Source organism: Plectropomus leopardus, chromosome 21 (assembly GCF_026936395.1).
Source record: "Plectropomus leopardus strain MGB_pleo_1.0 chromosome 21, ASM2693639v1, whole genome shotgun sequence".
In the NCBI taxonomy this organism is placed as follows: domain Eukaryota; kingdom Metazoa; phylum Chordata; class Actinopteri; order Perciformes; family Serranidae; genus Plectropomus; species Plectropomus leopardus.
Genome location: NC_142196.1, coordinates 26,156,297 through 26,182,576, shown reverse-complemented (window position 1 = coordinate 26,182,576; position 26,280 = coordinate 26,156,297). Strand labels below are relative to the sequence as shown.

At 38.0% G+C, this 26,280-nt stretch overlaps 2 protein-coding genes across 3 annotated transcripts; one reads left to right on the top strand and one right to left on the bottom strand.

The window, feature by feature from the left end:
* Positions 1-974: 974 nt before the first annotated feature.
* LOC121960513 (uncharacterized) lies at positions 975-16,239 on the top strand. Of its 2 annotated transcripts, none has more exons than XM_088072234.1 (11): positions 975-1,222; positions 2,138-2,181; positions 2,850-3,509; positions 4,668-5,474; positions 9,894-10,063; positions 10,490-10,610; positions 11,130-11,205; positions 11,287-11,408; positions 11,737-11,839; positions 11,935-12,052; positions 16,014-16,239. In XM_088072234.1, exons 2-11 carry the CDS (start codon positions 2,147-2,149, stop codon positions 16,169-16,171), a joined length of 2,370 nt encoding a protein of 789 aa, XP_087928360.1. In that variant the 5' UTR covers positions 975-1,222; positions 2,138-2,146; the 3' UTR covers positions 16,172-16,239. The 2 variants fall into 2 exon arrangements, with proteins under 2 accessions (XP_087928360.1, XP_087928361.1); XM_088072235.1 differs by lacking the exon at positions 16,014-16,239 and adding an exon at positions 13,137-13,839 and having other exon boundaries at positions 977-1,222.
* Positions 14,666-23,831, bottom strand: lipib (lipase, member Ib). The gene is made up of 10 exons (XM_088072238.1): positions 23,723-23,831; positions 20,652-21,052; positions 19,907-20,006; positions 19,515-19,616; positions 18,930-19,019; positions 18,581-18,748; positions 18,407-18,496; positions 17,713-17,821; positions 17,246-17,419; positions 14,666-16,282 (listed from the first exon to the last, which is right to left on the bottom strand). Exons 1-10 carry the CDS (start codon positions 23,772-23,774, stop codon positions 16,198-16,200), a joined length of 1,371 nt encoding a protein of 456 aa, XP_087928364.1. The 5' UTR covers positions 23,775-23,831; the 3' UTR covers positions 14,666-16,197.
* Between the last annotated feature and the right edge of the window lie 2,449 nt (positions 23,832-26,280).

Sequence of the window (26,280 nt, the reverse complement as noted above, 5' to 3'; positions counted from 1 at the left end):
TGGATAAGTGGAAGTATTTTGTTCATTCAGGAATATTAGTACTATAAAGTACACTGGTGGTCATTTGTACATTAATATTATTTTCTACTTTCATTGAGTTCATTTTTTTAAACAGACATCAGTCCTAATCATAAATATCAAATATTCATTCATTTTCTGAATTTTAACCCTTTAAATGCCAGGTTTTTGACATAATGCCACCGTGTTTTTAGATGGAAAGAAAAACACAACAAATGAATTATTTTCAGTGTACATGCTAAGTAGATTTTTTTTTTTTTTTTTAAATTATCACAGTCTGGGATATGTTAGTGTTTAGCAGCAACAGTGACAGTGCACCAAGTGGAAATAGGATGTTTTTTCTTCATATGCCAAAAATGGTTTAAAAAAAAAGACGTCATCAGGTGAAAAATAGTAATGATGGCAAATTCTCAGACAAAAGCCCCAGAAATAATACAAAGCATGTTTTTCTGCTCTGATGGCTGTGGGATCAAAAATGTCAGTTTTAATGGGTTTCAATGGAGCTGTTTTTGACCTTAACAGTCTGAATGTAACTATTTAGTTTCCACAGTGTATTTTAGACTTATTGTAGGAGCTGAGCTGGAAATTCACTGATTAAACAAAAGCAAACAATCTTTATATCATATGCATGAACACAGCCAAAAGTATTTTTTTTTAAAAAAGAACAAGCATAAAAAGGGTGTAAAATGCACCAAACAGTCCCTGCGGGTTAATTAAATATGCCTTTAAAACCCTCTTGAGGTATTTAAATTAAATGCAAAGCACAATTGCTTAAAGTTCAAAGTCTATCTCTTAATCCAAATCAAAAAACTAAACTGCACTCCTTTTAAAAAAATATCTTCAGTGCCTCCTCCGTTTTGCACCACCCCATGCCCTCTCATAAATAACGAACAGTCCCTAACACCTCGTTAAACGCATTTGCGCAACCATTACTTTTATTCTGAAAAGACGGCGGCGGAAGCTTGGCGCTCGCGCAGTTAGCGGCGGTTTTATGAGTTGTACGGATGAACCGTGTGCGAACAACAGCGTTTTTCTTACGGAATTTGACGAAAAATAACACATGTAGCTAACTTAGGGTTATATTTGGTAGTAAATAGGGGTTTGTTCTAAAAGTACATATTGTTAAATTGCGTTTTTTGTGTGTGTTTGTCGTCGTTTTACCTAAAGTTAGCCGCGGTTGCCTCGGAGCGTGTCGAGGACGAAGGTAAGGTAACCTTAGCTAGCTGCTAACTTAGCCAGCTAAAAATTGGCTGTATTTTTATATAATTTTATTATGTTTTAGTGTTTGGGAGTGTATAATATAATACCATGCATGGCACAAACTAAATAATAATCAGGAAAACCGTCCTTCAAACTGAACAGTGTGTAGCTAAAGTTAGCTTGGTGCTCTCTGAACACATCTGCTAAGCTATGGCTAAGTTGAGGGACAACAGTTGTTTGTTTACGAAACTCAAAAAGAACATAATATTTTACATATCACTCATAATTTGTGTTTTTAAGTATTTGTAGTGTGACTCACGCACGAGAAATCAGAGCAAAGAAACTGATTCAAACGTCGGGGTCCGCCTACCGCACAGAGGTGACAGTTTTATCAAATATCAGGCAATAAAACTCGACAAAACAGCCAAAAATACCAGTTTATACATCTGTCAGTGTGTACATTTGGGTTTTGCACCTTGCTGATAACTTGGATCGTTTATATTGTGCTTTATTTACTCTATATATGTGCAGTTTTCTCTCTGTTGTGCCACTGCTTCATGACAATTTACCCTCGGGGGAAATAGTTTATGCACGTTTCATAATCAAGCAGTGAGAAATATTGATCAGTTGTATTTTTTTGTCATGACGCCACTGTGTTTTTAGATGATGGAAAAACCCAGAAACATTAATTATTTTCAATAATGCAAGTAGATATTTCCAACAATAATAATAATAATTATTATAATTATTATCATTATAATTCTTATTATCATCACAGTCTATGTTAATGATTAGCAGCAAACTGCAGATCAGTGTGAATCTGAACAAAATAAGTTTTGTATTAACTGCCTGTGTTGTTGCAAGTTGTGTTTTTCCTGCGGCTTTAATCTTGTAACATAAAACTACTCTTTCCTTGAAGGGTGACAAAATGTCAAGACCACGGTCCCGATCACCACGTTATAGGTAAATGTGAAATGAAATAATGTGCCATTATTTCATTTTAAATTTGTGTCACGGATGATTTGTTTAACATAAACCTGCAATGATGCTCTTGAGTCCTGTGGTTTAACCCTTTGAAACCTGGGAAAATTGACTTGATAACTGTCACAAACATGGGAAGAAGGCAATGACCATGAAATCAGTGTACAAAAAAATGACCTGAAAATTAGTAAAATAAATAAATTAATATAGTAATACCCTCCTCCCCAACACACACATACAAACAAAAATGGGAAAGTAAACAACAACAAGTAAACAACCACAACAACATTATGATACTTTGATACTTTTGAAAATGTGTCTTTGGGAATTCTTCCCCAGTTTTAAAATATTTTTTAAAATAAATATACATTTTTTTTTGGAATTTGCAGCATGTTTCCTACCAAGTTACTCGTTGAGTTTTACTCATGTTTTGTTTTTTTGTTTTGTATGTATTTATTTATCAAGAACTCAAGGTTCAAATACCTGTGAAAAGCTTCTGAAGGCAGCACAAGAAAAAATATGTCAATCCATGTTTCAAATGGTTTATTTTTGTTTTCATATTAAATTGCAGTGTGAATGCAATTTCATTTATTTTTTTTTGTTTTCTGTGACATGATTTATTTATTTATTTTTAAATTTTACTTTTTCAGGAGGTTCCCATGGGAGGAGCCCGGCTTTGATCCTCACAAAGTCATTGCAGATCTGGACGGGAATCCGTCGGACAGGAGCCGCCGCCCTCGAGAAGATCGTGAAGAACACTGGGACTACTTCAGGGAGGACGGATACCCTGAAGGCCAGAGAAGATCCCCTCTTTTCCCAGACGGCCATCACTTTGGGCATCAACGTCATCCAAACCAGGAGGAGTTTTACCGCAGGAGGCCATCGCCCCATCATGAAGCGATGGGCTTTGATGATGACCGGAGGCTTTCCCCACCGCCTGACGGAGACAGACACAGAGGAGGCTTTAGAGATCTCTTCAAGCAATATGAAAACATGGGGAGGATGCCAAAGTCGCCGCCAAGGATAGCGAGAGAAAGATTGCCCCCAACCCCAAAGTCTCACTCGGACCACCAGCAGAGAGAGCCGGGGATGGGCTGGAGGGGGGAGGAGCAGGGCAGAGGGCGAGGGAGGTTCAGAGACCTCAGTCCCAGTGCCAGGTCAGAGGAGCAAAGAGGGGGCGCAGGTAGGGAAAGAGGGAGGAGGAGCACACAGGGTCCTGACAGAGACAGACGAAGAGAGGAGTCACATCCAGACAGGACGCCTCCCTTTAAAAGGCAAAGAAGAGAAATGGATGACGCCACTCACCCCGGGTAAATTTTAAGCAAAATGCTTTGCAGCACTGTCGGGAAGAAACGAGGATTGCAGAGGATTCTCATCTTTCTGATTTTCCATAGAGCCAAAAATGTCTCTCTATTTGTCACCACGCCTTAAATCACAAATGCTAGTCTAACTGGTAGTCTGCATGGCTTAATGTTTTCTGTCTTTGCAACATCTCTGATTCATTAAAAAAAAACTGCATGTTTTAGTGTAACACGCTATAGAGCAGAGATACTCAACTTGCTTTGCTTTGGGGAAACTTTTGCAAAATGACAGGAGGCCAGTCGCAGCAGCCCCATTCATGTTTTTAGGATTTAAAGACATTGCTCAGATTTTAGTATGTTTCTAGGATTTACGACTTTTCTTGGATTTTTGAAAATTTCCTGGATTTAGGACGTTTCTTGTATTTTAGGACATTTCGCGAATTTTAAGACGTTTCTCAGATTGTAGCACGTTTCTAGCATTTTAGGAAATTTCCTGGATTAAGGACATTACTAAGATTTTAGGACATTTCAGAATTTTAGAGAATTTCTAGGATTTGAAGTTGTTTTTAGGATTTTAGGACATTTCTCAGCTTAGGACATTTCTAGGATTTTTGGATGTTTTTTAGGACTTTTTAAGGATTTTAGGGCATTTCTCCAATTTTAGGACATTAATAGGATTTTAAGACATTTCTGTGAGTTCAGGACGTTTCTAGAATTTTAGGATGTTTTCAGGGCTTTTCAAGGATTTTAAGACATTTCTAGGATTTAAGGACATTTTGGGCTTTGGACCTCCGTCGGGGGCTGTGGGGGATCCTCCACTGGCACCTTTTTTGATTGACAAGCTCTTGATGCTGTTTTATACACTCTGAGTACTCATGTATACTAAAAGTCCAAAAACAATTCTCAGTGTGAATCACTTCATTTTTTGTTAATTAGAAAATTTGTGGGGGCCATTCGGCACCCCCTTGGGAGCCTGATTTTACCTGTGGGCCTTAAGTTGAGTATCGCTGTTCTAGTTGTTATTGCAGATGACAATTTAAATGTTAAAGTAGTTACCGTTGTGAATCAGATATTTCAAAGCTAATTTAAAGTGTACATTTAAAGCCAGCTTTGAGGTTGAAAAATAAGCATGAATGATTGTTGAACCGTCCTCTTATGCTGTCACAGGTACAGGAATGAGGAGGACTTTGAGGAACAGCGTTACTCGGTGGACACACCCAGAGATAGGTTTGGAGGAGACACTCAGGGGAACTTCCCCCGCGGAGACAATCGGCAGTTGCGACCACTCGTCATCGAACATGATCATGGAAACACAGAAGGCAGGGAACCGTCACTGTGGGAACACTTTGGCAATCACGGAGATCGAGGTCTGGACCCTGATTTTGATCCTGGGAGGAGTCCCCGTCCAGTGCGCTCCTCCCAGGAGCGTTTCAGGACGTTGGACATCAGGTCAGATGATCGGGAACCTGCAAGAGGACACCAATTTCAAGATAACTGGAAAGAGCCCAACTATAATGAAACCAGGAGGAACGCTGCGCCACAAGATAGACCACACCCTCACAGATTTGGTAATCGAGGTGGTGTCAACAGGGGGAGGGGCGGTCCTCATCCAGCGAGAGGACAGTTCAGTCGCGGCAAAGGTGGAAGGACGGGACCGCCCAGGAATCAGCCTCGCCTACAGGAGGCCTCCCAGGGATACCAAGACGCTCCTAATGACCGGCCCTTCAGGGAAGATACTTTCGAGGATCTGAATGAAGGTGAGCCCGACTGGGCGGAAGAAGAGCGCCCTCAGCAGTGGGAACCTCAGAGGCATGGAAGTCTGGACCGGCACCCACAGAGGGACAACTTGGACCCTAAAATGCCCTGTCAGAGGGAGCGTGGATGGACCGAACAGAAAAGCAAAAGCATGACCGTTGTCACGGAGGAAACTCTAACAATCAAAGTGGACATGAGCCGGCCCGTGAACAAGAACAGGTAGAGTATCTTAAAAATCTGATTATCAAGGGTGGGGGGGAAAGTTCACACTTCTTTTTAAGCTCTTGGGAAGCTGCTGGAGGAAGAGGGAAGAAATGTGGAGGCTTGTCGAAGCTCACCGCACATAACATACATGTTTGTTGAACTGGGCTTTGTTGCAGTTTGTGCCTCTGCTTGAAATGAATACTGTAAGGTGCTGCTGGTACAAGCGTCTGCCAGATTATGTGCGATCAGGATGCGTCACATTAAAGCTGGAGTGGCCATGAAAACTTGTGGATCGACACCATGAAGAGGAAAATGTGACTTGCTCTGACTGAAGAAACCCAGGAAAAACTCTCAACTTCTGAAGAAATCAAACTGCAGTTTAACTACACATGACTGAAGAGTTTTGGTGCGTTGTTTGGGAAGGTGTTGATACAAAGACGGTGGCATCGCTTACAAATTATTACTGTGTAATTCTGCAAAAGTAAGAAGAGAAGCTTACCAGTAAGGACCCATAACTGGTCAACAGTAATGTGCTGATGAAATGTAAGGATGGAGAGAAAGCACATTTCCAAAAGCAGACTGGATTAAAAACTGGTGAATATATTAATCGAGGACCGTTTTGGACGTACTAAAATTAATGACGACGGCACTGGACGACCTGAAGACTGGTTGACAACTGTACTCTGTTTTTGGCTTTAAGCAAAGAATCAGCAAACTGAGAGATGGATGGAAAAGACAACTTGAGAGGTGATTCTGGCAGGATATTAAAGGCCGTACACCTCAAGGAAGCAGACACACGCTTGTGTTTAGTGGCTGTTCAGTTGGTCGGTGTCTTTTACAAAGATTGCAGAAGGAGCAAGACTTCAAAATTATGCTTCCTGCAGAAACGCACCATCACATATTCTTTATGGACTTCACTGAAGCCAGAAACATTTTGAAGGTCATATTAACTACTGTTGGTTCTTTGTTACTCCAGTTTTCATTCCTGAAAGCTGCTTTGAAAGGACACACTTGCAAACCCTTACTTGTTAGAAAAGTATGTTTAACGGATTTTGCATTATGTCATCACTCAGTTACGTGGTGTCTTGGTATATCGTCGATCTCAAGAAAAATTAAGATTATTTTGGATGGAAAAAGGAAGAAGGTCTGTGAAGCTGGATCAGGAAATCCAACACTGCTGGAACTGACGGAGGAAATGTCTGTTTCCTGAAAAATGTCACTTAAAAGTCGAGCTTTTGGTGATTGAGCAACGTAACTACATTGCGAAGAAGCAATGTCACTCCAGCACACCCGAGAAAGGAATCAGATGTTGTAGGAAGAAAACAAGAATTCGAGTGCTATGGGACAAAGAGTTTGGAATATTTTAACACCATAAATCAAGATATTTGACAAGATGATAAGTGTGTCTTCGAGCTTAACAGGAGCTGTATGTCCACATGCCAGATCTGATGTTTGGAAAGGAAAAGACGCTGAATACCTTGATGAGTGGGAGGAAGTTCAGACAAAAACGTCAGCCGTGGAACAAAATGTTCTGGCACAATTTGTGGATGAGCAGGGAAGTATTATGAAGTTAAACTTCTGCCTTAATTGGCCAGATACTGCAACAAATCGAGGAATGGAAGTGTTTCTTTAATCACAAACTTGCTTTGGGAAGAGGATTCAAAGCATGTCCACAGTGTGAAAGCTGAGACGCATCCTAGTTCAGACAAACGCAAACATCGAGGGAGTCCTGTTTTTGTCCAACTTGCTTCGTGGTGAGTAGATGGACAAAAAAGTAATTACTTACAGCTGATTTAGTTGAGGAGTAGGAAGTTAAAGTTGCTGGTGAAGAAGACAATTCAAAAGAAAAAATTGGAGCCATGAATTTGAACAACAGTGCTGTTGAAAGGGGAAAATGAAGCCAATAATTAAAACATTCTCAGTGCAGAAAAAATAAATTACAGCCATGAATATTATCATGACTCACACAAGGATTGCAGCCCCATCAGTGCCATCGGAGGGAGAAATAAAAGCCTTGGAAATAACAAAAAATGCTGATAAAGAGAGAGATTGGAGCTTTGAGAAAGCCAAGAAATTGGAGCAACATCAACGTTTTTGAAAGGAGAAACCATTGCTGTTTCAAATGAAGCCAAGAACATAGAACAAGAGCAAGCCAAGAACGGAAAACCGGAGAAATTAATGCCACAAACATTATCACGATGATGATGAAAAGATAAATCCATCCAAAGGAGAAATAAAAGCCATGAGTAAATATCGATGCTCTTAAAGGAGAAATTGAAGTCCTTGAGAAAGCCAGCACTTAAAAATTGTAGCAACATCAGCTCTGTTAAAAACAGAAATCTGAGCAAAAATCAACGCTGTTAAAAAATGGCAAATTAAGCCAAGAACGTTCTCAAAAGAAAAGTCATGAGAATAAATACCAGTAGTTTTGAAAGGCGAAGCTTCAAGAAAGCCAACTCTCAGAAGATGGAGCAACATCGGTGCTGTTAAAAAGGAGAAAATGAAGCCAAGAACTTCTGAATACAGAAAATTTAAACCAATTTGCAGCCATGGACATTTTCATTAAGATAACAGATACACACAAGCATGTGAACAGATACGGATTTGACAAATGGATCACGTAAGTGCCACCAAAAGGAGCAACAAAAGACCATGAGAACTAAACTCATTCTCCTATAAGGGGAATTGAAAAAGCCAATGCTAAAAGGAGAAATTAAATTGAATCCTTGAAGGTACACAGCAGTGTCTACAAAGCAGAAATTGGAGCATCATCGGTTCTGGAGAAATCAGATATAAAAGTGATGAACATAAATGTTCTCAACATATCTGAAAAAATGGAGGAAGTTGAAACGTAATCTACGCTGTGAAGCCATAAATGTAAAGACAGTCAGCCTGAAAAAAGGACAAATTCAAGAATTGGAAGGAGAAATCGAAGCTGTCAACACACACATCACACTAAAAAGAAAAGGCATTGAGGTCATAAATACATCCTGTGGATCAGTGGAGGAATGAAAGTGTCTTCAGTGCCTTTAAATGGAGCGGAGAAAATGACCACACGTACAATATCCTAAATTTTTCCCCAAAAAGAAGCTCTAGGTGGCTCCTAAAAGCTAAAGGAGGATCGGTAACAAGAGTAACAAGAGCACTGAGAGCCGTCGTCCAATAAGATCGGCAGAGATTTCTGATGAAAGTGTTAACAATATTCGACTGAAGAGTCACACAACATGACTGGAGTCCACCGCCCAATGCAGTGGCTGATAGAAGTCTGAAGAACTGAGCGCCAAATTAAAGATTTACTGGATCAAACAGGAAAAGAAGTGTGAACTTTAACCCAAACTTTAACTCACCTGTCTGATAAAAACACGGGGGGCTGTCTTGGTCTCCTCCGGCTCTAATTTTAAAGTGGAAATAGACACGTTTTTTTGCTTTAGCTTGTCATTATGAAGTAAATGTTGGTTACACAAAGTAATGGTTGTAAAGTAACGACACCCACGGCGTTAAGATCGGTTCTTACTGAGGCTCACGTTCACTTTTCAAATCTGTCTGGAAAATGAAGGCTCGATTTGCATCACAAATGAAGTTCGTCATCCCTAACAGGAAACGGGTAGCACTTTTGTTTTCCCCCGTAGCTATCCTCAGGTCCACCAGGGTATCAGTGTTAGTTCTTTGCATTATTATCCCAATTTGCGGAAATGGTGGACGGAGAAACGACCAAAATGACTGGAAATTTTGATAGTTTCTAGGCTCTGGGGCTCTGACATCAATAATACCACTTGGAAATGCTGGGGGGGGGTGAAAAGTTGTCTGTTTCCACTTTAAGCTTTTAGAAACTTCCATAAAAACGATTTTGTACGTTTCTGTGTGCGTTCTAGGGTGAACATTCCCCTTTTTATTCAGCATATAGGATTTAGTTATTGTAAATGTTTGTGGAACTCATGAAAGGTAAGTTTGTTGGGTAAGGTAAAGATTTTGCTTTTGTTTATCTTTTTTTTTTTTTACTCTGTGAAAGAAGAAAGTTAATCTCAAGACAAAATAGTAAAATATACAAATATGTGCTCACACTGAGTACATTAATATTCACAGTGTTAATGTTTTTTTCTTCTGGCCACATTAATTAGTGTCGAAAACACTGTCAACGATCTAAAATAATCATTGCCGGCTCACCCTGATGTTTATACATCTACACTCAATGAGTTAGGTAACATAACTTTCTCAGCCTCCTTATAAAACTGTAAATCATTAAAAAAACTGTAAAATTACCTCCAGGTCATGCAGTGTTTTCCTCCTGTTGAAACTAGACATGGATGTTAGTGTAAACAAACGTCTTAGACAGTACACGAAACTGATGTGAACTTAATTTAGGTTGGAGCTCGACTTGATGGGAACCAGTTTTACGTCTCGGCTCGGTTTCATTCGTCTTTGTCTCCTCTGCAGCTCGCTGTGTTACTCCTCGGACAGGCAGCTCTCTTTAGACCTCGTCAATGTGGGTCGCCAGCGCCTGGACTTCCTGCCCATGCTGGAGCACTCGGGGACGTACCGGGAGAGCGCCATGCACACTGGGACTTTTGCCCAAGAGATCATCACACTGGTGCACCACGTCAAAGGTGAACACACACACACACACACACACACACACACACACACACACACACACACACACACTAACACACACACACACACACACACACACACACACACACACACACACACACACACACACACACACACACACACACACACACACACGCGCGCGCAGGTTTTATCAATCTATCAGATTTTATTTATAAAGCAGCTTTCAAACAAATCCAAAGTAATTCAATGTGCAAAATCACAAATTTTGTTCCACACTCAAAATTAAAAAAACCTTTTTCACAATGTGCAAAACGGACTGATAAAGTGTTCTGCTAGCTTACAAAATAATTGTTTTTTGGAAACAATGTGAAGGGAAACTTCAGAGCCCTAATTGTAATTGAACCACAAATATTCAACATATTAAGGATGTTAAAAGTGCTTCTCGTCCGTGTTCACAGAGCAGTATTTCAGAGACGGTGGGGTCACCCTGAATGAGCGATTCTCAGCGCCACAAAAAGGAGGCTACGCTGAAGAAGAAACGGAGGAGCTGACGCTGGACGAGAGGTTCAGCTCAAACCGGTACGTCGCACTAATCATAGAGCCTGATCACATCCTGCAGTCATAATCCTCTGCAGACAGAGCTGAACATGTATGATAAACTTGGTGAACTAAAGTTAAAAAAAAGGTTTTTAACAGTAATAATAGGTCACCATGTGCAGCTGTGACTTAAAAAGAAATGTCTGTAGCTGTTGAGTAGATGTTGGCTTTTTTGTTTTTATTTATTGTTTTTTATTTTTATTTTTAGGTTTTATTCCTTAAGTTTTTTCTAGGCTTGTGTGTTTTATCTGTTGTTTTAAACTTGTTTTTATTGTCTTCCTGTGTTATTCTTTTCACTGTAAACTGCTAAGCACTTCAGTTTCCTTCTGGATTATTAAAGTTACTTTAATCTGATGTTCTTTATTATACTACATATTTTTTGTATTTCAGGTTCATTATTTACGGCGTTGTTGTTGTGAAATATTCTAATCTTGTGGCTTTGTTTTTAAAGTTGCTGCATTAGTAAAGATTACGTTCCTCTCTGTCTTTGCTCTTCTGCAGAGGCTTCAGCTTAAACGCGAACTCGGTGCTTGACGAAGACGATGAGCCTCTGTTCTCCAGACTGGGACCCATGCAGGTAAAAAACAGCAGCTCTAATATTTAGCACTCTGAGACGAGTTGTTATGATGCAGTTAAAATTGAAATGATGTGACGACAGCCGGTTCGAGGGCCGGGCGACCTGAGGCACGACCTGGAGAGGAGGAGACAGGAGAGGCTGGAGGGGGTGAAAGTCACAATATCGGGGAACAGCATATCGCAGCGCCCCACAGGCGCGGTCAGGTGAGATTAAACTAACAGACGTAATTACTGTGGTAATTAATATCTTGAGTGAGGTAAAGAGCACGTTGCATAAATCCAGAAATAATGGCACATTTAAGAAGTTGCAAAACATACCTTATTCTGAGTTTTAGTTAGTTAAATTATTATATAGAATATCAATTGTTTATACAGATTTTTTTACATAGAATATATAAAATTTTATCCTTTTTTAATTAATATACGATAAGCAAACAAAAGGTTCACTAACAAATCATAGAAACACAAGATAGAAATGATCTTAGCATTACCTAACTTAAATGTTCTGTTATTTTTGTTGATTTTCTGTCAGTGAGTCGGGTTTAGAGTACGACAGAGACGAAATGTCTCAGCTGGAGGATGAAGGATTCTCCATCTGGCCAGAGGAGCAGAGCAGGAGACGAGAAGGCAACGTGGTGAGCGCCACGGAGACCTGTCACCTGTCAGTCATCAGATCCGTCCGATGGAGACGACATGGAAGTTAATATTTGACATGTCTGTCTTTCTTTAGGGACCAAGGAGAGGAGGAGCTCCCTACAGATCGAACAACGCTTCCCAACGCAGAAACAATCGCCCCGTCAACCGGCTTGGACACATGAGACGACCCAACAACCGCAACAACTTTGCAGGTAACTCAAAATAATAATAATAATAATAATGATAATAATAATAATAATAAGAGTTGACTAAATCCGCCATGCCTCTGGGATTAATGGGGCTCTGTAGGGAGTTTCACTTCATTTTTTAACTTTAATTTATAATTCCTTATATATTTATTTTCATGATAACACATTGATTAATTTCAGGGGACTTAATTTCTTATTGTATTTTTTTTTATTTCAGGGGATATTATTTTGTAGTTCCTCATTTATTAATTTAATGGGGCTTACAATATTCCATATTAATTTATTTCAGGGGTCTTTTATTTCATAATTCCACATTTCAATTTAAGGTGATTTTTATTTTATAAGTCAATATTTTATAATTTCAGTGAATATTATTTTATAATTCCACTTTTATCAATTTTAACCCCTAACCCTTTTATGTCATAAGCCAGCATTTATTATTTTGTGGAATTTTAATTATAACTCCTCATTTTCTTTATTTCATAATCGCAAATATATTAACTTCATAGTTTTTAGAACTACATAATTCTCTTTTCATAAGTCCACATTATTAAATTGGTGGCACTTTTATTACATAATGCCACTTTTATTTATTTCATGGGACTTTTATCACACTCCCGTATTCAGAGCAGTTTCTCTGTTTCAGATTTTAATTCATATTCTTTTTTTTTTTTTGTTGGCATGTTTTTTATTTTTATTTCTTTAAGCACTGACTTCGTGCAGTCCCACCCAGCATGCAGCTGCTGTTTGGGCCTCAGTGTGCCACATTTAGTGCGGTTTATTGTGCGGTGAACTCTGCCTGCTCCCGTTGTGTAACGGCCTCTTTCCTCTGGCAGCTTCTCGTTGAGGTTTGTTAAGTTGCGGAATATTCCCCTCGACTTTTGACCCGCTGACACGTTACAGTTTTAAGGAGTATTTCCCCGCCGATCAGCTTGTAATCATTCCTGAGCTGATCCAAATCCTGTCTTCTCACCTCCTCTTTCTCCATTCACACCGCTCCAATCCTCTTTTATTGTTTTGACCTGTGACCTGAATTTCTCTGACCTCCGCTCTTTGCTTTCTTTCTCTCTGTCTTCACCTTTCGTAGGTCCTAACTGGTGATCGGACATTGGACAGGTATCCAGTTTTGGATGCTGCCGATTTGTCGATGACTTTTAAAACTGTTCGTAAAAACCTGCCGATTAAAAGGATTTTGTCTTCGTCTCGGACAGATTTGTGTTGTTATTATATGCAGCACAAAGATGGTGTTGCATCAAACTGTGAAGATGCATCCACTGTCCCGGCGCAGCAGACTGACTGATGAATTTTATTATTTTGTGATTCACACTAACTTTTATTCACACCTGTTTTGTCCTTCCATCTTTGTTTGTGTCTTTCTGTTATTGATGTCTATATTTTCACATTTCAGTCTCTTTATGCAGATGTGCAGTCTTGATTTATAATTTTAACGGTATCAAGCGTTTTATCAGGATAATATTGGTCTGAAAAATCTAATCTAATCTAATCTAATCGTATCGTATCGTTTGGAGATCCCACCGAAGCACAAGGTGACGTTCACAGAATTCACGCCGCTCGTGTGAAGTTTCAGGACTTCTGCTTTTTCGGCTCTGTTACTGAAGTACAAATCAGCTGTGAAGGTTTAGCTGCTTGTTGATGACGTCTCTCTGTTGTTTTCTTAACTTTCTTTCCTCTGTGTCAGTTTGATCACCTCTGTTCGCTCTTAATTACACCAGCCTCACTGTCGGTGAGACCCGACAGTGTTGGTGAGTAAATAAAACTTCAAATCTTCATTTTGCCTAAGTGTCATTGTGGTGTTTTAAAGTCAGACTTGTTTATGGGGAGTTAATCTAGGTTTACAGAGATTTATATATGAAGATTATTTACTTTTTTAAACAAAATGGTAGAGTTTTTTAACCCCAGTTGGCAAAAATAAAAAAAGTTGACGTATGTTTCTGCAAACAACGGACACGATACATTTCAAAGTTATAAAGAAGCTGTTGTTTATTTGGTTATGTTTCGGTATTTGGTTATTGTTTCGAAAAGATCATTTGCTGGTTTAAAATATCCACTTTTTGGGCCACAATCCCTGCAGGTAAAGCAGAAATGGCATTGTTTAAAAAACAAAAAAACACTTTTTGGGTCTATAAAACAACTGGAAACAGGTAAAAAACAGCTGTTTTTTTGGTGCTCTGCAGCTCGGCCGGTGTCTCACCTTTATCTCCTAATGACCAAATCAGCCCATATGTGACATTAAAAATATTGATGTGACTGTGATTTTCAAATGTAACATGCGTGGTTTGCAGAAATGCACATTGCAGTCAGTGTGAGCAATTGTTTGACAAGTAAATGTTTTTCCTGCTCTTTTTTTTTTCTTTTTTTTTTGCTAAAATGTGAAAATATGCAGCTGATGTACAAACACAAAAAAAAAATTAAGGCTCATAGTTAAATCAGGCTTTTTTTTAGCTCTAGTCAGCTGCAAACCTTTGAGTTCAGTTTACACCAGTTACCTCAAAAAAAAAAAAAAAAAAATTTTTGTGAAATTATTTCTTTATTTTGAACCACGAGTGAAAATGCATCATAAAAAAGACAAGTGTTGAGGCTTAAAACACAGACTCATTTTTCATTAAACACATCTTTGCATTGGCTGCTCCGTTAAGTCAAAAGTCTCAACATGAAACATTTCCCGAAACTCAAGTCCCTAAAACTCAATTTTGACAGCTGAAAGATGGATTAAAGGTCCCCAAATTCACAAGCTAAAAACATCATTTAGCCACTATTCTTTTCAGAATAAAACTCAGTTAAACTGCACACATGAAAACGGAGTGACTGCAGTAAAACAGCTTATAACTGGTCACGTTTTGCTGTGGACAAACATCGTAGCAGCGTCACTGTTTACGTAGCAGCTCTCAGCCCCACTGGGTGATTACTTTTATTTAAACTGGCCTCTTGCATTAAATCTGCAGCATGAAAACAGGAAGAAGGTTTGAGACCTACTGGTTGAAAGCATAGACTGTATATAATTATTTATTATGATTTTATTTACAGTCTATGGTTGAAAGGCACAAACAGAAAAAGCTGCACTGAAACTGATCAAAACAGGTGAAATTTAAAGGTTTCACATCTCTTTTGGTAAACAACAAACGTGTAAATGTCTTCCAGTCTTGAAAAAAATCAAGAATTAGAGCTTATTTTGATACATTTCATATTATGTGAATATGAAAAAAAGTATGTATGTAAATGTTTAAGTATGTATGTGCATTACCCAGTTTTTCCTGTTGGTTAATTTTCTGTTGTTTTTTTAAAAAATTTATTTTATTTTATTTTTTGGAAAGGTGCCCCAGATTTTTAATTTGGAGCAATGTCTTAGCCTTAGTTTTAAAATTTTAATTATTTCAATTTTTAATAATTATATATGGTATTATTTAATTTTTAATAAAAGTAATTTTATTTATTTATTCTTACAAAATTCAATTCAAATTTCATGTTAAAGAACTTTATATCCTTTGTCTTTTTTTTTTTTTATTATTATTTTTGTAAATTATCCATTATTAAAGTTACTGTATAAAAGTCTGGCTCTGTAAGGAAATGCTACACATGCAGCATTTACATCTCAGACAAAAATAAATATAAAATTGTGAATAATGTTTCTGATTTTTGTTAAATCGATTGGACGCCCAAATAAATTCTGTAGATCACTGTTCTATGAAAAAGCACATAGCTCCTAATACCTGCTAATCCAATGTTTGTTTGTCATTTAAAAAAAAGTTGAGTATTTCCTCAATTTATAAAGAAAAATTTAGGTTAAATGCAGCCAGAGATGGTGAGAATCTAAGTGTTGATCTCACCGTGACGTCTCTCCTGCAGCAGCTTTTTCCTGAAGCTGGTTACAGATCTTGTGTTTCCCGCTCTCACAGATTAACCCTCAGCTGATGTGACTTCAGTCAAATGTCAAAATATGTTCCAGTGAGCAGGAGTGATCCACGGCACCGGCCTGTCTTCATCATCCAGGGAGAAGGCCGCAGCTCCTCCTGTGGGGCCTCCTGGAGGTCCAGCCGGGGGCCCGGAGACCCTGTAGCGCCCAGAGGACGCCTGGACTCGGGTGAGTTTAATTTGTTTTCATAGTAGAAGAAGAGTTTCTGGTCTGGGAGTCAAAGGCGAGAGTTGCAGGGCAAAGGTCGAAACGCCACCTCCATGTTCTCCTCCATGATGATGTCAAATCGGCACATTAAAGGCCTGACGGAGAGAAACAAAATTGACAGAAAATTAATCATTAGCTATTTTGATCAATAAGGGTTGACTGATATTGTTTATTAGTAATTAATGACACCTACAACCGATATTTGGAACCGATATTTTAGAATTTGGACGATAACAAACTCTAACAAAACTTTGTTTAAATGCCTTTAGCTAATGTTTAATCAAAACTTTTTTTATAAAGTCAAGTGAAAATTTAAATTAAAAAAAATAAAAATAGCAGCTGAAAGGCGAGTGTTTGATTTGATGGGGCTGATGGGCTCAACTACAGATTATTGGTTATTTTATAAGAGTCTGCCATTAGAGCACTGAAGGTTCGAAAGAAAACGACAAACCAACAAAAGTCAAAAAGCTCATATCGAGCATCCCTGATCATTATTGTTTTGTGCTGTTGATGTTTGTTTTATTTTCTCACTGTCGTTCGTGGTTAAGATGGACTCTGACTGTTATTGTTGCTGCTGATTATGTTTTATGTATTGTGTCCCTTTTCATTTATATTTGAAATAGCTGCCTGAGGTTTTACAAAGTAAAAGTGCCTTTCTTTGCACTCTTTGATTCATTTTATGGGCGATCATTAAAATAAAATGCCGATACAGATAATCGGCAAAATGCCAAATATGGGCCCGATATCTGGCCAGGCCGATAATCCGACGACCTTTAACTGATAACGTTTCTTTATACTAGTTTTTGAGTGTTTTCAGATTAAAACAGTCAGTGGAGGAAGAAGTACTCAAATCTTTTATTTAATTAAAAGTACTTAAACAACTCTTTAAAAATTGACTTGTACGTATTCATTCAAAATTTAAAAAATAGCATTTTAAAGGAATACTTTGCCCACAAAATGATCACTTGTATTTTAGTCACTCACCGTAGTTAAACTGAATTTAGATGAAAAAATGTTCTCTCATGCCTTAACTGGGAACTGAGAATCCAAAAACTGACCTCTCAGGACGCTCCAGCGGTGTGAAGCGTATTCGCAGCAGTCTGATTTTGTAACGAGGGCCGATCACGTTGCCGGTGTTGATGCGCAGCGAGATCTTCTGGACGTGCTGCAAGTCGTCATCGAACTGGGCCAGCAGCCGCGTGGAGGTGTACTGCTCGAACCGCAGGAGCTTACTGGGCGGAAACAGGAGGATAATTCAAGTTATTTAGTTTGAACCACATGTTGATTTGTACAACTGAGGATTTGGGTCATGTTACAGAAAAAAATACAGATTTTGGGAATAAAGTCATAATATTTTGAGGAAAAAAAGCAGTATAATATGTTGAATTTTTTCTCATAATATTATTATTATATTATTATGAATATTAGTCTCAAAAGAACATATTTTTCCTCAAAGTGGCCCTAACACTCTGAGGTAGGTTTGAATTTCTGCAGACTGATGTGTGTTTTTTACTGGCAGACTTACTGGTCTATTCTGGCCTCTGTGACGTTTCTTCCGCTGTGCAGCCGGATGTAGACGACCCCCCAGCGGAGGTACTGGTTCCAGGTCACCATGTCCACTCTGTAGCTCAACTCTGCCACAAACACGTAACACTTTTTAAATATTAAATCTCCGACAAGATTTGCTTTTGTAATTTGAATCAAGTTGCTGTAATGATTCAACATTAAAGAGGCAGGATGAAGGACGCCTATTCAGATCCTAAACTTAAGTAAAGTAGTACTACAATTTAAGTAGACATAGGATTAGTAAAGCAAAATTATAATTCTTATGTGAAATAGCAAAAAACATAAATAACAAAAAAGAATATTGTTGTAAAAGTATGTAAGTTTAATCAGAAAACTGCACTTTTATTGTTAAATATTCAAAAATTAAATCATAAAAAATGAAAATAAAAAAAAAATTTGCAGAAAAAAATAGCTTTAATGATTCTTAGTCAGCATTTTTTTTTAAAATAAAAAAATCATTTCTTATTTAAGTTTAGTTGTCAGATAAATGTAGTGCAGTAGAAGTTTAACATGAAAATAAATACTCAAGTATAGTAGATTATGATACAGGCTGGTTTTAATGTTACATGTTACATGTAACAGATATTATGTTTTCTGCTGCAGTAAATCTGTCGTGTGTGTGATGTTTTTATGATTTTGGGTGTTTGACTCACTCCTGTAGGGCAGCGTTGCCGTGGTGCTGAAGAAGACTTTGGTCTGTCCCAGCTGCAGCAGCGTCTCCCTCCACCGGCTCACATCGTAACCTGCAGGTGAGACCACACACCTGATCACACCTGGAGCTTCCCTCAGTCACAGTAACAGCTCCGTGCTATCGTTTCTCCACGTACCCAGCACGGGGCAGGGCGCCGGTTTGAAGGCCTCGCACTGCAGGCAGCGTCCCTCCAGGAAGTCGCTGTAGGACGAGCAGGGGTAACCCGTGAGGCTGCAGGTCCGGTTCAGAGAGCACAGGAACAGAAACACCGAGCGCTGGTGGTCACACACAAAGTAAGATTTACCTGCAGGAGACAGACACAACACTGCAGTCAGTGTGTGTGAGCACTAATGAGTGTGTGTCCAAGTGTTCTGTGTGTGTGTGTGTGTGTGTGTGTGTGTGTGTGTGTGTGTGTGTGTGTGTGTGTGTGTGTGTGTGTGTGTGTGTGTGTGTGTGTGTGTGTGTGTGTGTGTGTGTTTTTTCACCTGCAAAGATGGTTTTGGGACACCCTGGCTGGTCGGCTCCACCGTTGGCGTAGAAGTCAATGTGACCGTGAGCTCCTCTCAGTCCAAATGCTGCACACAAAAATACACAAGAGTCAGTACTGGGTGTAATACTGACCGCCATCACCTGTTGCATCATGAAATATAACATGTTATTTTTTAAATATTTTAATTGAAACTTTAACTGCATATCAAAACATGTACATCAATGTACAAATATATGTCCCTTTGTACAGTCTCTAATTCTCAAAGACAACAACAAAAAAACAATGAAAAGATTTAAAATAATAATGATAATAAATTTAAAAAATAACCGAAATACATAAATCTTTATCCCCTCGTACTGTCAGAAATTCCACAAATCAAATGGGAAAAAAAACAATGAAAAAATAAGAAAAGAATGATAATAAATTTAAATATAACCTTAATACATAAATATAATTATATATATATATATATATATATATATATATATATATAACACAAATTCCCCACTTTTTAAACTTTGTTTTTAAAGGTGCTATATAAATAAAGTTATTATTATTATTATCAGGAAATGTAACTCACAGTTCATGTCGGTGTGAAGTACGTCCACAAACATGGCGTCTGAGGGGTCCAGCCTCTCCTCTAGCGTGGCGCTGGTGAACATCGGCCCCGCGGGGTCCAGACCTGCAGGAGAGCAGGACAGAACAAAACCCTAAATACTGTCACCAAACCAGTCTTTCTTTATTAAGTGTGTTTTTAAAAGGTGTGTCTTTTAATGTTTTATTCACACCAGCGTAAACCTCGTTTACAGTGAACGGGCCGAAACTTAAGTAATCAAAAAGCAGATTTTGCTGTTATCATACTGATTTTTTAACACTTAAAATCTAAAATTCTACCCCCCAAATTCAGTTCGCTCAAACTCCCCCTTCTCTTTCGTTGTCCCTGTTTTCCTGTCTGTCCTTTTATTTATTTACCTGTGATTCGTCCGATCTTCCCCTTCAGGTTTGCTCCTACAAATCCGGCCAGGTGAGCTCCCAGACTGACGCCGATGAGGTGAACTGAGCTCAGAGACGCCTTCCTCCTGCACACGCACAACATTAAAAAAAGAGGTACACAGTTTGTTCTCGCTCTCTTCTCACCTTTCATCCGTGGATATAAAATCTGTGGTGACCACTGGAGGATGCTCTGTGATAATATAGAGACTTGCAGGGTTGGAGTTCAGTAATTTGAAGGATATATTTACTCAGATTTAAGATTTAAAATGATAAATTAAATAAAAATCAATTAATTAAAAATAAATAAAAATGTATAAAAGAGAATATTTATTTGGCATTCATTTTTTATATATTTTTTTATTTATATTTAAATATATTAGCATATTTTTCTTTGTACATTTTATTTCTTAACAACAGAAATATCAAAATATGTCACATCTCAGAAATCATTAATGCCTAGAATAATTTGTAGTATTATTTTTGGTACCTTTAGTGGCATACTAATTTATTTGAGTTGTTTATTTATTTATTTATTTATTTATTTATTTATTTATTTATTTATTTATTTATTTAAGAAGCATCCAGCTTCTGTAAAAAAAAAAAAGCTGCCTGCTGCTGTTGGAAATGACTGAAGCAAATAGAAAATGTGATGAAAAACCAAAAGCAGGAGCAAAAAGAGGCTCCAGAGTTATACATTTCTGTAACATCATAGTTAATGCGTGACGCGTCTCACCTGCATGGTCATGATGAAGCCGGTCAGGTTGTAAGCCGCCTCTCTGGTGTAGCTCACGGCGGTGAAGTAGTTGAGGTTGGCCGCCCCCCTGTTCCAGTCCACCACGATGACGTTCATGTCCTCCTGCTCGGCCAGCAGGTGGACCAGGTGATCTATCCAGATGGGGGGCGCTCCGGTGGGCCGGTAGCCGTGGATGACGAAGGCGGTGGGGAGCGCCAGGTTAAAGAGCGGCTGGGAGGACAGGTGGTGGTGGTTGAGCTCTCGGCCGCAGTCGAGGTTGGAGCGGGTGTAGAGCAGCAGCCGGACGTACAGGCTGGTTCCCATGAGGCAGTGGGACAGGTCCAGGTCTGTGAAGTTGTCGCAGGACTCGCCCGCCCCGCTCTCCTCCTGACCTGGAGGATAGTTTGTGCCAAAATCAAATTATATTAAGGAAACGGACACTTTTTGATGTTAAAACTCTGAGTCTGGTTTGAAGCGAAAGCCTCTGCTTTGTCGTCCTCATGAGAAAAAACTGAGGAGACAAAAAGATGGACGCTTCTGTGTCCAAAACACTGCATGTGCACTGTGAATGAGATAAATATAACCATACACACTAAAATAACATAGATCAAAGTTTCAGTGTGTAGGATTTAGGGAAATTTATTAGCAGAAACAGAATATAAAATGCTGGTGCATTTAAAAAAGTTATAATATAGAGGAAAAAGTTCAATATTTTCCATCAGTTATTTAAGAAAAATGTAATATATTCTGGACTCATTACATGTGGGAAAAGTGGTAAATGACAAATTCAAAGGCAAAAGCTCAGAATGACAACCCAGAAATAATAAAATGCATGTTTTTATGATTTGATGGCTGAAAAATGTCAGTTTGAATGGGTTTCAATGGAGCATTTTTTGACCTTAACAGACTGAATGTAACTATTTAGTTTCCACAGTGTATTTTAGACTTATTGTAGGAGCTGAGCTGCAAATTCACTGATTAAACAAAAAAAACACAATCTTGTCAAATGTGTGCCATATGCATGAAGACAGCCAAAATGATCAAAAAATGAAGAATAAAAAGCGCGTAAAATGCACCAAACAGTCCCTAAAGGGTTAAATCTGTGTTTCAGTCAGCAGAAATCTATTTAAACCTGTGGCCGAGGCGTTACCTAATACAACAAAATCAGCCAGACTCCTGACAAAAATATCTCTCTTTCAGAAACAGCTTGTCTTTATCATGTTTGCTGACATGTTTGTTTCACCGTCTGACCCAGTTAACCCTTACAGCACTTTTCATCCTCTTCGCAGATTTAAAAGTCCAAAGTCTTGCCGCCGTCTGACTGGAAATGCTGAGATCAGTTCTTTGTCTGGTAAGTGACGCTCGGACCTCTTTAGCTCGATGATGTGAGGATTAAGCTGCCGGTCCGACTAACAGAGAGTCTCTTTAGCCTATTTAAAGTGTCTTTAGCCTCCAAACTGTCGTATCCAGCTGGATGTTTTCTCGCCAGTTTATCCCCTCTGATTTGGGGTTTCAGCAGTTTTTGTAGGTTAATGAAAGAAAAGTTTGGAGTATTATCACTGTCCAAAAAATGGACACACCACTACCTGAGAAAGAGACATAATTGACCAAACGCAGTGAGGTGCGTCTTCAGAGGTGTTTCTGTGATCTCACAGATGTCCACAATCTGCTCGCCGAAAACGTTCGAACAGACCGTTCTGTTCTTCTCCTCTGCTGGACGTTTGTTAATCTGGTCTGCAGCATGAGACAGTCTGTGGAAATATCACGCTTAAACATATCCACTGTGCATAAGTGCATAACATGTTATTTTGGACAAAATAAAACCAACGCAGCACAAAAAAAACAATGTCAGTTTAGGTGTGAAAGGGTTAACAGCTCAGTTATGTGAAGCAGTAAAGTTATTCTGTAACATGAAATTAATCTGTTTATCAACCAATGAATTTTGAATAATTTGTGAATTGTGAATGATTTATGAACTCTCCTGAATGCTTTATTATTATGTATATTCTATTTTATTTATTTTATTTTTTATAATTAGCATTTTTTATAATTACATTTACACATATGTGTAAACTAATTACATACAAAAAATGTTTCACGAGTGTTCCCCCACGGTGTTTGGCGATCCTCATTTAAAAAATTATTTCTAAAATTCTATTTCTAAAAAATATGTTTTTAATAATCATAAACACAAGTTTATTAATATTTACATTTATTATTTATGTTATTAAATTATTGTTATTGTCCATGTTATTTTCTTTTCTTCTTTTTTTACTAATTTTGAGGGAATTTTCTTGTACTTTTGTCTAATTAAAAAAGTTTTGGTTCATGTCCCCTTTCCTTTTTCCCACGCACTTAACAAAGCTATAATTTTTAAGCACTTTTTCCACGTCACTTTCATGTTTTCTTTTCTTTTTCTTTCCCTTTTTAACCTAATTTTCAGGAAACACGGCTCTTTGTGTGTGTGTGTGTGCGTGCACGCGTGTATATGTGTGTGTGCGGGGGGTGTGGTTGCATCAAGGCTCCCAGTAGTTTCCCCTGTGGCGTTTGGCGATCTCCGCTCTGCAATTAGCACACACGAGTGCGACACTGCCCTCAATAGGATCAGGCTGCTATAAAAAAACACCTCATCCCCTCACCGCCCGCCCCACCCTGAGCACAAGAGGGTGGAAATGGCCCCAATCCAGCCCCAAACACACACATTACTACTCTATGAATAGCTGAGGGTCCGTGTGTGTGTGTGTGTGTGTGTGTGTGTGTGTGTGTGTGTGAGCTGGTGTATATTTACTTTCGTACCTCCAGACAGAAACAGCGGGTTTCATCGTAAACTTCAGAGCAGAGCAGATGGGTGACTTTAAATAATCTGTTCCTTCCTACACTTCACTAATCCGTTTGTGTCTGCACTCACACACACTTTATTCATCATTTTGTGGATAATCAGTGTTTTTTTTTTTTATCTCATTTTCTTGCACAATCAAAGATAAGACCTGACCTGTGAGCACATTTGAGCAGAAGGTCACATTTCGACATTTGAGGAATAAAACAGTGTTTATTTCTCTTACCTTTGCAGAGCACGAGGAGAAGCAGCAGACCGAGCAGTCTGCAGGGCAGCATCCTTCCTACGACCACAGAGACGCAGACGGGAATGATGGAGGTAAAGACGGAGAGCGAGGGAGCTCTGAGGGCAGAGTGACGGAGGGAGGGACTCTGAACCACAGAGGGAGGGAGGGAGGGAGGGAGGAGAGGTGGCGTCTTCACCTACAGTTAGGATCAGTTTCCAGAAGGATGGAGAGCTAAAGAGGACATTTAACATGAGATCTGAAGGAAGGGAGGGGACTGAAATGGTTAAAAGTTAGTAACAAGAGTTCATAGATAATGGTTTCAGATCCTCAAAAGTTGAGAAATTATTTCCAACTTGATCCTTTAAAATTGAATGAAGATGCAGGATTTATTTATTTATTTATTTATTTATTACAGATGAAATTATTTATTAAAAAAAGAAAGAAAAAAGGAAAATAAAAAATAGATTAAACGGAAAAATAAATATACGAATTAAAATAAATAAATAAAATAGTTAAATAAAAGCTAGACTAAAAACTAGATGAAATAGATTAAAAACAAATTAAGACAAATAAATCTGATAAGAAGGCTAAAAAGGATAATAATAATAAAATAACTAAATAAAAGCAAGACTAAAAAGTTAATATAATTGATTTGAAAAAACAAGAAGTTGTTGAGATGGATAAAATATATTAATATAAAATAATAATAATAATAATAATAATAATATAAGAAATAAAGTAAAAAACACAGGAGAAGTAAACTTGATAGAGGAATATAAAAAAAACATATGTAATAATAATAATATTTAGTCTTTTTGTGTATGGTGGGCATAAGATGTGGCACCTGCGACCCTGAATAAGTAAATAAATAAATATAAAAAAATGATATATATACCAAAAAGTAAAGAAAGAAATCCTGGTGTGTGGTCCCCGTCTCTGATTAGTGAGGTTGAAGTCTGATTATTTCGTCAAACGTTGGAGCCTCAGCACTGACGGTTATTAATAGCTCCTCGGGCTGTGACCACACTGCGCCCAGCCCAGGCCGCCCTGTACTCACCGAATTCATCGTGTAATTTAGCATCCAGAGACTCAAAACACTTCAAAAGCAGCGAGACTGAGCCGAGGGTTGCAGTAATGTCAGAGTACCGAAAACATACAATCAGGAGTCCCGTTTTTACAGGAACAGACAGAGAGAGAGAGCGGGAGATGAAATACAAAATGTTCTCTGTGTGAAAATCTGCCTTCAAGACTTCAACCTCTGAGTCCTGAGTCGTTTTCCTAATTTCACTATGATAATATTAATAATCTCATAACAGCCGATTTATGTCGTCCATTTTAAGAGGTGGAAGAAGTAAATTTACTTTTCTCAAAAACATGGAAAGATGGGAATGAGCAACTTGAAAAGAAAAAGTACAAGAAAATAAACAAAAAAAAATGTTTTTTTAGAAAAAATTATCTGAAAAAGTGCCAAAAAATTATACTTATTCAGCAAAATAAATTTCTGTTTTTTCTTGGTTTTTAAAATTTTTTTTACAGTGTAATAATGAAAACACAACATCTGTCGGTTTTAGAAAATTCATTTTAAAAAATCAAAAATGAGGAAAAAAGTTTTAAAAATTTTTTAAAATGCACGTCAAATTATTAGTTATAACTTTGAGTGTTTTTTTTTCTTGGTGTTTTTTGTGTCTCTGCAGAGCAGTGATCTGCAGGTGAGCTGCCAGGTAAAAGGTCAGTGAGAGGTCACAGTGTCCTGTCAAGTTAAAGAGCTTACCTCTGAAGCCACGCCCCCTCGCCGGTCACCTGACGTAGCAACATAACAGAGACAACAGTGAGGATCCGAACCACGAGATTACAAAACCAGCGATGTGAGGTCAGGCTTCACATTCCTAAAAAGAAATTAAGAATTAAATCTTTAATTATTCAAAGCTGGTTGACGGACTTTAACTGCTTCACATAACTGAGCTGTTAACACCCCCCCCCGCTTTTTTTCGTGCTCCATTGGTTTTATTTTGTTCAAAAACACAAGAAAAATGTAATGAACAACTTGGCCAGAAATGGCCCACAAACTGTAAAAAAATTACTAAATAAATGAATAATAAAATTAATAATTAATTAACAAAAATTTGTAAGAAGGTGACAAGAAAATTATTTAAAAATTAGCTGAGGAGGATCACTGAATATGTTCAAATAAACAGGACAAAAATGCCCAGAAAACTATATTTACAATTCTCTTCATTATATATTTAAAATTGTGTTACAGAAAAAAAAAAATCTTTTTAGCACTTTTTTAGGTCATTTTCCCCTTTTTTTGCTTATTTTGGGTAATTTTCTTGTAATTTTTAAATGTGGGATTTAATACGTGAATTAATAAAAAAGTTTCTTACTATTGACCAAATATTGACTTTTCCCCGCCATGTTTACGCATCACTGACGCCAAGTCAGAGTCTTGTGTTATAAAGTAAAAGTCAAAGTTTATTATTTTGCTGCAGATAATAGATGCAGAACTAAAATGTACAAATAGTAAAAGTAAACGAGAGCTACTTATTTATTTAGGAACT